Below are 12,565 nucleotides of genomic sequence, written 5' to 3' on the forward strand. Positions count from 1 at the left end.
CATAAATAAAAAACTACATCTGAAAAAGAAATAAAATTTTAAAGCATCATAACACATCTCAAACGGACCGGATTCTCTGGACTACTTTTTACGGTTCAGGAGATGGTCCCTTTGTATGTATTGATGGGGATGAATGATCTCCACCTATTTTATAAGTGGGGTCATTCATCCTACCAATATATGTAAAGGGATCATCTTTGGATCATAAAAAGTGATCTAGAGGATCTACTCTCCATCTCAAATCCCAATAAATAGATTCTCTATTGCATTGAAAGAAACAAAAGTTTTTTATAATAATTTCTTAATTTATGATTGTCAAGATAAATGATAAGAATTTTATTAAAGAAATCCAAATTAATTAGTGTGGAGAAAAATAGTGCAGCTCGTATGTTTTTGTAAAAAAAATTAGTATTTGTTATCTAGTTTAGATTAAGATGACTAATTTAATCCCATGAAAATTTTCTATTGACCAGGTAAATCGGGAAGTATTTATAATGAACAATCAATTATTCTAGTATTTTTAGGTCAACTATCTATTAAAAAAATTTATTTATTAATTCATCAATATTAAGATTTAATCTTTATATGTCAAAAAATTGAGAACATGGTGTATCAAATAAAGTATACAATATTTACATTCAGATTAATTATTATTATTATTATTACGTTTTTTGGAAAAAAAAAAAAAACATGTGTCCAAGTGGAGCTGTAATCGGCAATTTTGTGAGCGGAGAAGAGTCCAGAAAGTTTCAGCATGTAGAGATCGACGTTGGATCAGCGGCTACCCGTTGAGAGACGTCTAATTTTGGCTTGAAAGTGTCTTCAGTGAGACATGATGATTAATATGATACTTCAGCATGTAGAGGTCGACGTTGGGTCAGCGGCTACCCGTTGAGAGACCTCTAATTTTGGCTTGGAAGTGTCTTCAGTGAGACATGATGATCAATATGACATATGATCAGGATTGTGCGGGCAAATGTCCCTTCGGATGGGTCTAATAGCTAACGTATGAGATGTTATCATAATGAGGTCTAGAGTTCGAATCTCAACAAAGCCGAGGTAAATACCTCCCTTATGTGCTAGTCACTATTCCAAAGACTAGTAACCGCCTGTGATTTACCTCCTCCATGTTGACCTTGGGACGGATTGACAGAAATACTGGGGGCGAACGTTTCGCCTTTTGCCACAAAAAAGGATTGTGCGGGCAAACAATCAATTGGAGAATAGAAAATCAAAGTTGGCCAGCAAAATGAAAATTTTCCAACCCAAATGCCCATATTTCTCTCACAGTTATGAATCAGAAATGTTTCCAACTTGAATGAGGAAGTTAAGTCAACATGTAATATCAAGTCAAAATCAATTTGCTTCACAAAATAAACACTAACTCGCAATAACAAAGATCTACTACCGGGAAAACAACATGAACTTTAAATTCTAAAAAGAATATTGGATATCACTTCAGCAAGGTCTCCATGGCTTCAAAGAAGAATGCTGCCATATCTGGGCTTGGTGTCTTCACTGCACATTTTACTCCGGGAATACCAAGAACAGCAGTAAGCTCTATGAGGAAAGGAATTCCTTGAGGAATTTTGGCTGACAAGTACAACAGATCTTTGTTGGCATTCCTTCGTTTTGCGACGAAGAAGACGTTGGCAGCAGCTAAGTGTTCAATTGTAGCATCAACATTGTTGATGGTGGAATTTGTCAAGTCCTTCCCCACTTCATTTGTGTCTGGAAGGGACTTCCATGTCTGCATTTGGCCACAAGACAAAAGCAAATCTACTTAGACATTATTGCATTTACCCAGTCATTAGATCTTGACCAGTAGAATCATTCTTGCTGAGATACAAACAATGTTTCAAATCGAAATAAAGAATTGTTCTGATTTTTATCTAGTTCATGTGAAAAATAAATGGAATCCACAAACCGGGCAGAAAAACTGGTTTTGCCTGTTTTAGTTTATGGCACAAACATAAAACAATGTTTAATTGACAAATAATGTGTAGTTTGACAACTATGACATTTCTTGTTGATCGGAAGTTTCTAAAAACTCTCAGATTTAAGGTAATATGCTACCTTACTATACCAATCTGAGAAGTATGACAAAGTGTTCATGCAATCCAATCACATAGGAATTATTTTATTGGTATCAACATCTAAGGAAATGAAGTTCAATTTCTAGATGAAAAGCAATCTTATTCTCCGCCAAAAAAAAAGAAGAAATATTTAAGGCGGGTGCTCTAAAAAAAAGTAGTTTCAATTTGGGAGTGAGCATAGAAGGTAGAAAGCTCCTTAACTCTAATTTGATTCTTTTTCATCAAAGGAGAATACCCAACATTATAGATCCTTCCTTTAACTACGATCATCTCTGTTCTTGATTTATACCAATATTTTTTGTTATTTCCTCAAAAGGAAACCAAATAAAGAAAAGAATATATATGAGAAGAAGCAAATTGCGTCAACAATTTAGGCCCCAAATGATCTAGAATCACAAAACACAATCAGGTCTTGGTCATTTCTTAAATGTACCGTGCAGCATGAATAATTAAAATACATTTCAGAAACTTCTTACCTCAAGAAAATTTGTGCGTTCCATTTTACCATCTTCGCCAAAGAAAACATGCAGTGAAATTTTGTCATTGAAATACCAGACTGGCTGCTGATTATTTTTAACTGCAACTTGCAAAAGTGTGCTAGGAGGGCCAGGTGAGATATTCTGGGATAAAACTAGAGGAAGAAGGGTTCTCGCTGAAGATCCAGGTTGCAACGGCGGGAACTACAAACCGTAAATACAAAATGAAAGAATAAATCAATAAAATTTTTGAAGTTTGAACTACGAAAAAACATGTCAGCAGAATGTAAAACTTGGTGACCAGTCAATTCATCAATAAGCATACTATTGAGATCATATAAAAAACAATCACCTGCAGAGGCCCTGCAGCTGCAAGACCGAATGTATTTTTGTTAAACTGTATCATGAATCCATCTAATACAACCTGTGTGTTGTTCTCAAACATTATAGCATAAAATATCTGGCCATCTTGGCGAATCAGCTGTGCACTTATCTGTAAACCTTGTCCAGTAGATGCAGGAAGCAATACAGGTAAGGGAGGTCTGAATAACAAGTAAAAGGCATCAATCTAAAAAATATTCAAAACAAGTAAATAAACTCTAAATACCAAATGGAATAAAAAAGGTGAGGACCATACTCAGTAGGTGTTGTTGGCTGGTCTACAGGCACAATAGCATTATCAAGACCAATTAAATCTCCTAATACATCTGGCACAGGCGCAGAGATTTCAGCTGTTGCTCGTGCCTGCTGTCTTGTTTCAGCATGAGAAACATTACTAGGAGAAGCACCTGTACCATCAATAGCATGAGACTGTGTCTCAGAATAAGTTGTTTCTCCTCCCTCAGCAAAATCATCATCCTCTGGTTTAGTTGCAGCTGACTTTGCACGGCTTATAAAAGCATCTGGTATCTTATGGTAAACAGAAGAAAGGGTGGCAATATTTACAAGAAGCTCATCCAAAAGTGAGGGATCAAGTTGGTTTGCATCATCACTGATTACTGGTTTTTCAGCTAAAACAACATCTTTAGCAGCCTAAGAGAAGGAAATAAGCATACATCATATAAATGTCATCTTTAGAAATGAGTATGTTTCAACTGACTCTACCTCAGGATCAGTAGAAAGGAGACGCCAATAAATGTATGCACGATCACGCAAATCGGGGTTGTCTGTCTCCATTGTTGCATTATTAAGAACAGCCTATCGCATACATTAATCCATATTAGAATTATGCATTTAAGTAAAACTAGCTGAAACTTAAGAGGGTGACCACATAACATTAATAAAATTCTCAGCCATAAGCAAGAAGTTCTACAACAAAATATCAAATTATATCCCGTTATTCCTCTAACTAAATTACCATAGAAAACACTTGCAAGCTGTGATTGACTGGAAAATAAAAGGAAAGATAATTATAACTTTCTTCCCTAAAGTCTACACACACATTGTGGCAACTAACAGGGTGCCAACTAGCATGGCAAGAATGCAGTTGGTTTTTGAGGTTTATGCTCAACCAATGCAAACTGAGACACAGCAATTCATTGCTTGGTTGAAGTACTGTATAATTATAGATGTCACTAGAAAACCCTTTTCAGCACTCATAAAAGAAGGCAATGCTGAAAATCATTAGCTTATTGATTAATATCCAGTTTGTCCAAAAACTGACAAAATCCATCAAACTTTATTTAATATAATTAAAAGTGATGATATTACTAGTGACATAGTATTACATAGAATTGAATGGGAAGATAAAGTGTAACTAATTCCAAATGAATTCATGTCTTATTTTTGTTGATGTAGATGAAGGTGGCAAATAATGAGTAAAAGAGGATCACCATCTCTTTGGCAAGAAAAAACGGTTTCTGAATTGCATTTGGTAAAAGTAGTTGTATGTGACAATCCAAGGGATCATCTCAGTCAGTGTACACACAAAATAAATAAATAAATAAATAAATAAAAAGAAGCAAATTGATCATCTGTCTTCAAAAACAATTAATAGCAAAATAGTTGTGTGGATATTTGACTTATTGACACCCACAATGAGTATTGAATGACACTTAAATAAATGAGAAAGTATTGTATAGTAAATGCAACTCAAATAAGTAACATGCTACTTCTGATATCTATGAATTAACATGCAAATATTACTCCAAAAATGTTTTGATTTGATGTCATATGCAGAATCAACACATAATAGCATGTTGCCACAAGAAGCAGAAATTCATTTGTTCTGGATTATCTCATAATTGTCTCATAGTCATTAATTAAAAAGAGATGGAAATTGGAGTTCATTTGGTGATGATATCAAGAAATCAAATCCTAGAATGGACCCTTAAAGATCCAAAGTCTACAAGTCTAATCTTAACTTGAAGAGAGACAAAGCCAGACGAAATGCCAAGTGAGAATAATTTGGCTCTTACATATTTTTTTTAAGAAAAAAAAAAGAATATTGATATCTGAACCAAATTGCCTACATGAATTGTCAGATATAAGAGGCTACATGGACATCTACATTTTGTATAAGAAGAATAAACACCTGAATCATCTGCTGCGGGCTTTCAGTTGGCTTCTTAAGGAACAGCTTGACCGTTGCAGTGAGCAGTTGCAATTGTACTAGTGCAGGTTCTTCAGGGAAAGTTTCTAGAAAGCTCTCAAGGAGCTCATCAGCATTGTCAATCCTTTCAGCATATTCACCGATTATCCATATCATTGATGCCTGAGGCAAGCAATGCATTTTTGAGATAACAAGACAAAATTAGCCTAACTCTCATGACAAACAGATACCTTAGCCTCTGGCTCGTCTAATGTGTCCAAACTTTCACATAATGTCGCAATGATGGATTCGTAGCTGAAGAAAATGCAGAACTAGATAATAAGAATCAAGAAAATGTTGCAGAATGCATTTCAAACAGAGATGATAATGCCAAAGGCAAAAACTCACACTAAGCAACTTAACTCACGTGTTAGGATAGCGTCGGAAGATATCCTTTATGACAATGATAGCTTCTTGCACAACATAGTTGACTTTTATCTTTATCAGCTCAAGCAGTACACTGATGCATCGTTCAGCAGCTCTCTCTAACTTGATGGCACAGCGTCCAATTGCACGTACGGCCTTTCTAACAAAGTCTACATCTACTTCTGTGGCGTACTCTTTGAATTCCAACAAAACCTGCAGTGGATAAATTAGCCTCTGAAATAGGACCATAAATACTAGTTTGTTTTCTTAGTCTAGAAATTCTGCAAAACACATAATATAAACAACCTTCAACAAGTCTTTGAAAAAGGTCCATCAATGTCATTTTTTCTTCCTTAATCTAAACAATTATTGAAAACATGTATTATGTATTGACATATGATGGAATGATACCAAAACATTTTATAACAATATGTACAAGATAAAAAAGGATTGGTTAGTTCTTACTGCAAAGGCACCTCTCCTTATGTAAAGCACCAGATTTCTTCAAATCTTAAAGACTATCAGGGCAAGCACAAAATTTGAGTTGATATAGAATACAAACATTGCCATTTTGGGTACCATCATCGACTAAATTCTAGCTAGCGTCAGATTAGCCAATTAACCTGGATTGCATTAATAAACCACACCCTTGTATTTAAGCATTTATTTATTCATAACCTTGGGGCTAAGGAGGTCACAAATTCTCCATTTACTGTTGTCACCTAATGAGAAAACATTTAAAATGCATTTATATGTGCTGGGAATCTGGGATAGAGAAGAGTGCATAAGATTCCTGTAACAAAGAGTTTTTTAACAGCTGCTAAACAGACACTGTGCCCTCCCATTGAATGTTCACAGCTTCCTTATCAAAAGAACAAGATTTAAATTAGCTGCTTTTCTCTTGCATAAAAAGGGATGATAACAAACCAAATGATCATTTAAAATAACAGGAACCAACAAAATCACAGTCACATCTTTATACCTGGTCTATGTTTCGATCTGAGGCTAGCTTTATCATGATCTCCAATTTTTCCATCTTAACATAGATAGGATCATTATACTTGCAAAAGAAAACCTAAAAAAGAAGCATAAGAACAAACAGTAAAATTAAGAAAAAATTAATGAAATTTCATTAAGGAAGCCAATTTGCACTAACCTTGATCTCATGTGCAAGTATTGTAGGTCTTTTCTGCACAATAAGATTGATGTTGCGCAAGGCTACATACTGAATTTCTGGTTCTGCAGAAAGAAGAGTTACCAGAGGTGGTGCCATCTTCTTGCAAAGATTTCGAATCACGTCAGTACTAGTTATCAGTTCCATTTGGAGAAGGATCATCTGCAGAGAGATTAAGTCATTGCTATATTTGAAGAAGAAAGAAAACCAATAAATTTTCTCACATAATATATTTGGCTGCAAAATCTGTTTTACAAAGCATTAATTTGACCTTAAGTGCATGCATAGATTTTTCAGATATGAAATCGAGCAACGAGATATAGTAAAGTTAATCATCTAACATTCAGTGAAGCCAACTGTGTCCTAATGCTGTCTTCAAGAAAAAAGTGGGGAAATAAAAACTGTTTTCTGAGGTTCAACTCTCATAGCCTGATGCTCAGCTCACATTGTACTTTGAGCTAAATAATTAAAGAACCAAGGTCATGTGTTGACCATAAACAAGCAATGTATGAATTTTGTACACTAACGATTTCACAATTGAAGATACACAGCATGGGTGTGTATACCTACCTTGACAGCAGAAAGCACAACAGCACAATTTGCATGTTGAAGGCGTGGGGTTACTCTCTCTACTGTATTTTCAGCTTCTCGTGCATCAGAGGCTTTATACCTTGATAAAGCATCCAAAATGAATACTTGACCCCATCTGCAATGAAATTATGTTAAGATTAGATTGCCCACCGTGCAAAATATTAGTTAGGCATTTGTAACCTGAATTCTGGACATGTAACATCATCATTTTGCAGACTTGCTGGATGGTTAGGTGCAATACAAAACAGAATTGCAAGCTAAGCTTGCAAAATGATGACTCATCTAGGAAAGATAACATCATTGTAAGGAATCTTGCAGTTGTAAATGCAACTTTCTCACTGTTGAGTTAAGATTTTAAAAAGTGTATACAAGCAATAAGCAATTAACATACTGCGACATATTGTATGCAGGAGCAAATGCGATAATTACTAAAAAAAAATGATCTACAATTCTCTATTATCTACAAATGGACAAACAAATATATTAATCAAACCTATACAATCTATAATTCAATGTAAACAATGTTATATTAAAGAATCTATATTAATAAAAAATGTAGAATAGATCATGCAAGTAAACATGAAATACGTGTTTAATTTAACACTTACAATTTACTACCAAAAAGTAGCTTATAGAAGTGTTTCATAATTACAAGAATAACTCTTACTAAAAGGAGAGAAATATCATAAATGCAACCATTATTTCAAAGGGAGCTAATGTGGCAATTAATAATTAGGATTTTTTATTCAATCTTTTGATTTGAATGAACTACAGAATTTTGTCAGACCACATATGGTACATAGGATGTGATCTTCTATCACATTTGCATAGAAAACTGCATTTGCAACTGCTATAACCATTTTTTTAAATATTGAATCAAGTTTTATCTAAGGTCAATAATAGCAAAGCCACTTAGATAACTAATTACTTTACGTAATTCATATCTTTTTAAATTAATTTTAACATTATATTGTTTTGATGTACTAAAGCATGCCAAACATTCTAAGAAAATACTTGGATTATACCATGAAATAAGGTCAACAAGAAAGAAATAACAAAGAGTAAAGAAGCTTGTGAAAGAGACTGCTAAAGGAAGTGAGCTACTAAAGGAATTAGATAGTGATGTTTTGTGTTTCAACCTATAAAAAATTAAATATTCAAAATGCACGTGTATCTAATTCATATCAATACATAACTTGGTCTAAGTGACTTCTTTATGTTTTAATTGAAATTTGCATTATAAAATGATGATCTGTTCCTTAGTGACTTCTTTTAAGAACCACCAAGTTTTGGTTGAGGTTCACATTATAAAACAATAATCCGTGTTCCTTAGGATGCAGCAAACCTCTATCTTCAAAATGAATATTTCTGAATTTCTAGGAAACCACCTAGCATATCCATGTGAAGCCTAGCTATGTAAGTTATTTAAAGGCCATTTTGCTACTTTGTTTCACCAAACGCAATGCACTGAAATTGACTTTAACGATGCTGAGAATGTTTCAGATCTTGGGTTTGCATAACTTAATCAGAACTCAGAAATGAAATTAAGAAGAATTTGCATTTACTAACAAGTAAAGACGGACTTGACCAGCTAGAGCCTTGAATCATTAGTCTTAATGGCACTTAGTGAGTCGAATAACTACTGGCCAGGGCATAGCACTAAATCACTTTAGAAAACTCCATGTTGTGCATATTTTCAATAGGTTTATCAACACAGTAGTCAGTGAGATTTCAATTAAAGCAAAAGTCCACAATCATCTACCAAATGGCCTTAAGGAAGCCAAATGAATCAACAAATGACCTTTCTTATGTCTTAAATGGAGAAGACGCATTTAGAGGGACTTGATTTAGTGTCTAGGCAGTTTCAATTACTTATGCTAGATCCTTTTCCAACATGTCAGAAACCAAGTTCCATTAGAACAGCTAGTCTCAGTCTATAACAAGAAGTTCAGCAAGCAAAACACAACATCTAAAGCATGTTGCAAATTAGCACAGATGAAACAACTGCTCCATCAAAAAAATAGCCAACTCTGAAGGAGAAAGCTTACTCAGTGCATTCATTCAAAGCAGTCAGAAGCTTTGATAGTGTCTGACTAGTAATCTCAAAGATCGGTTGGCTGCTAGTTTCCTGGATCTCTGCAAGTGCTGCAACTGCATTTGCTACAACCATTGGATTGTTGTCAGATATCAAATCCTTGAGTGTATCCAAGAAACCCCTATCTTCCACCAACTCAGCATTTATGTCATATAATTTAGCTACACATATTGCTGCTGTCTTTCGGACATAAGGATCATCATCCTGTGTAAACATATTTACAATTCAAAAAACTATAGGAGTATAACATAGACAAATCATTAACACAGTGGAGAACATATTTCTAAAAACTTACAACACTGGTATAGTTAACAAAAAGTGGAAGGTAAAGAACTGGAGAAACAGAAGACCTTTAGACATCTTTGAAGAGGATCACACAGGTATTCTGTGATTTTGTCAACACGGATGCAGCCCATTGTCCTCACAGCTAAGGCACGGATCAGAGGATTAGGGTCTTGTGAGTCCTACAAAGTTCAATGAAATCATGATCCACAGTTATAATGTCCAAGCTTATTTAATGAATAATCAGTCCAGAAATGCACTAAAAACACTGAAGAACTTGCAAGTTTATGTGGCAGAAGTTAATATTTGCCTTCCATGAGCAATCTATTTTTTTCTTTAACATCAAGAAAAATCATATCGTGGAGTACAAAAGGACTTGTCACTTCAAGAATTTGTGCACAACTTCCATCATTCACTAACTTTCAAATTGTATCATATATTGACATGTATTTTGCATCAAATGCCCATTAAGTCAACATTAATGTCTCAAAATATGAAGTTTATTTTTAACCTAAATTTTGGAGTTAATCTTGATTCAATATAAGCAAAATAATGTTTTATTTCTACTAATTTTCCACATCTAATGGCCTAAATAGCTAGAGAAAATCTAATGGCAAACATTGAGGTCAATCATTAGTTACAAAAAAGATGTAGAGAAGATGAGTGATTAGTTCCTAAGGAAATTAAATGTGATATAGATTGAAAATTTAACTACACCCTTGCCACAATATAGTAAACAAGTTTGAGAAAAGATAAAAAAATGAAGAAGTTTGATAGAAAATAATTCAATTTTCAAGTTTTGGCTATAACTTAAAAAAATTAATCTACATCCTTGCTACAATATAGTAAACAAATTTGAAAAAAGAAAAAAAAAAAAGTGAAGAGATTTGGTGGAAAATATTTCAATTTTCAAATTTTGGTTACAACTTGAAAATTTATCATAATAGATGCAGCCTACCAAGTTAGATTTGGTGGATGACCACTAATTCCAAAAGGTTTGTTGAGATGTAGTGGATTGACTCAGTTGGGGCATATTATTTCACTATAATTGATGGGAAGGAACCTAATCTATTTTTTTAATTTTTTGTAAACCACTTATACAATTACAGGAATTATGCTATAAACAAGTCAACAACTACTTGAAGTTTGGAAGCAGTATCAATGAAAGGTAATTAGGTTCCAACATTAAATGTTCAAGAGAAGAATCCACAATGACAGGAGAAAAAAATATGATTCGTGAGCATATTTCTACCTTAACAAATGTATTCACAGCGAGTATGGCAAGATCTGGTTGACTCTTTGCATAGTTTATCAGGTACAAATAGACAAGTTTCTTCAGTTCCAGATTCTCTGTTTGCATGCAGTTTACAACGTCTGTGAACAATGATGAAACATCTTTCCCAACAGTCATTGCAGCTATCACCTTCTTCACGGCATCTTTTCTCTTATCCTATAGAGAATATTAGTATGTAGTAAATACTAAGGTTCAACCTCATCACAATCTTCAAAAATTAAACATGCATTTCAAAATATTACTATTATTCTATGGAAACATTCATAATTCTATAAATAGGCAACAGCAATATGGTGAAAAGTAATAAAATAAAATAAAAAACTGGAGGTGAACAAATTAAAAGTTTGAGCATGTATTCCTTGTGCCCAGGTCAATATTATTATTGAGAATAGCTGATAGGAGAATGAGGAAAGAACAGCATTAATTACCATAGTGCTTCTAAGTTCTAACAAATAACCAAAGTTCGTCACCAATCAATTAAGTTCCTTGCAATCAAATAGATAAAGATACCCTAAAGTATGGTATGATTGATATAACGATCCACCAAGACCAGTTAAGGTTTTGTTCGAGAAGCAATTTACCAAATGTTGCGAAAATAGTTCGAGAGACACTTGTATCAGATTATATGCTCCATTATTCTTGTTATTGCGTGCAAAAACTCTTTAATAAGAAAAGGAAAACAAGTTATTTGTCATACGCATACGCGGAACCGGACGAGACTCGTTAATTCTCAAAATACGCTACTGCGATCAAACTACTATTTTTACAAATCCATTCGTCAATCCCAAAATAAAATTATAATCTGGAACACGCTTTCCTCTTTAACTTGTATTTTCTCACGGACATCCGTCTATGAAAAAAAAAAGAACAGATCGCAAAAATGAAAAAATAGAATGGGTCGAAATCAAACAGATTCATCAGATTTGATGCAGGGTTTCGGGATCCAAATGGATCCGGCCCTACCCGAGGTCATCCGAAACCTAGATGGATCAGATCCGAGGTGAGAAGCGTACCTTGTACTGCGAATTGAGCTCTTCCTTGAGCTCGGGGATCTCTCCCTTCTTGGTGGTGGAGAAGTATTTGGAGTCGTGACCGCTCATCGCTTCCACCCCGCTTCCTTACGTTTCTTCTTTGTCTTCGTCCGCCGCGAAGGAACCAGGCGAGGAAACGGAGACAACGGAGAGGGAACGATGAAGTTGTTATCGGTCTGCGTTGGAGACCACGAGTGGCGCTTCTTCGCCCAGGAGCCGAGAAATGAGCCGAATCGACATGGTGAGTGTGAACCGATTGAACCCGACTTCCGGCTCATAAAATATGGGTTGGGAAATATCTGGAAATTATAATACCCTGGAAGTTCATCTATACTCAAAATATTAATATCAAAATGCCTTAGATTTTTCGTTAGAGATGACAATGGATCAAATTCGGATTAAATTTTATATCCTCTGTCTTTATACTCATTTGATATAGGATATTCGATGAGTATAGTTATACCCATTAAATAATCGGATATCTTCTATAGTTATAATTTTTTTTCTTTCTATCTGATCCGGTGGTCAAGGTAGGGGGCCCCATTGCAAGAGGTCAACGCCACGTGGAGA

General features: G+C 34.6%; 1 protein-coding gene across 1 annotated transcript; it reads right to left on the bottom strand.

Moving 5' to 3' along the window:
• Positions 1 to 1,250: 1,250 nt before the first annotated feature.
• Positions 1,251 to 12,254, bottom strand: LOC122021671 (beta-adaptin-like protein B). Its single transcript, XM_042579820.1, has 15 exons — positions 11,978 to 12,254; positions 10,923 to 11,120; positions 9,739 to 9,852; positions 9,342 to 9,592; positions 7,273 to 7,408; positions 6,685 to 6,864; positions 6,511 to 6,603; positions 5,530 to 5,741; positions 5,354 to 5,417; positions 5,106 to 5,285; positions 3,677 to 3,769; positions 3,210 to 3,604; positions 2,925 to 3,114; positions 2,573 to 2,776; positions 1,251 to 1,750 (listed from the first exon to the last, which is right to left on the bottom strand). Exons 1-15 carry the CDS (start codon positions 12,062 to 12,064, stop codon positions 1,454 to 1,456), a joined length of 2,694 nt encoding a protein of 897 aa, XP_042435754.1. The 5' UTR covers positions 12,065 to 12,254; the 3' UTR covers positions 1,251 to 1,453.
• Positions 12,255 to 12,565: the final 311 nt, after the last annotated feature.

The sequence above is a fragment of the Zingiber officinale genome, chromosome 1A (genome assembly GCF_018446385.1).
Source record: "Zingiber officinale cultivar Zhangliang chromosome 1A, Zo_v1.1, whole genome shotgun sequence".
Classification (NCBI taxonomy): Eukaryota; Viridiplantae; Streptophyta; class Magnoliopsida; order Zingiberales; family Zingiberaceae; genus Zingiber; species Zingiber officinale.

Excerpts from the sequence above, each read along its gene's own strand:
- LOC122021671 (XM_042579820.1), bottom strand. The coding sequence starts at position 12,064 with ATGAGCGGTCACGACTCCAAATACTTCTCCACCACCAAGAAGGGAGAG. Across the intron at positions 5,742-6,510 it reads CAGATCGAAACATAGACCAG|GTTTTGTTGGAATTCAAAGA; the intron begins GTATAAAGATGT and ends TATCCACTGCAG. Across the intron at positions 1,751-2,572 it reads AACGCACAAATTTTCTTGAG|ACATGGAAGTCCCTTCCAGA; the intron begins GTAAGAAGTTTC and ends GGCCAAATGCAG.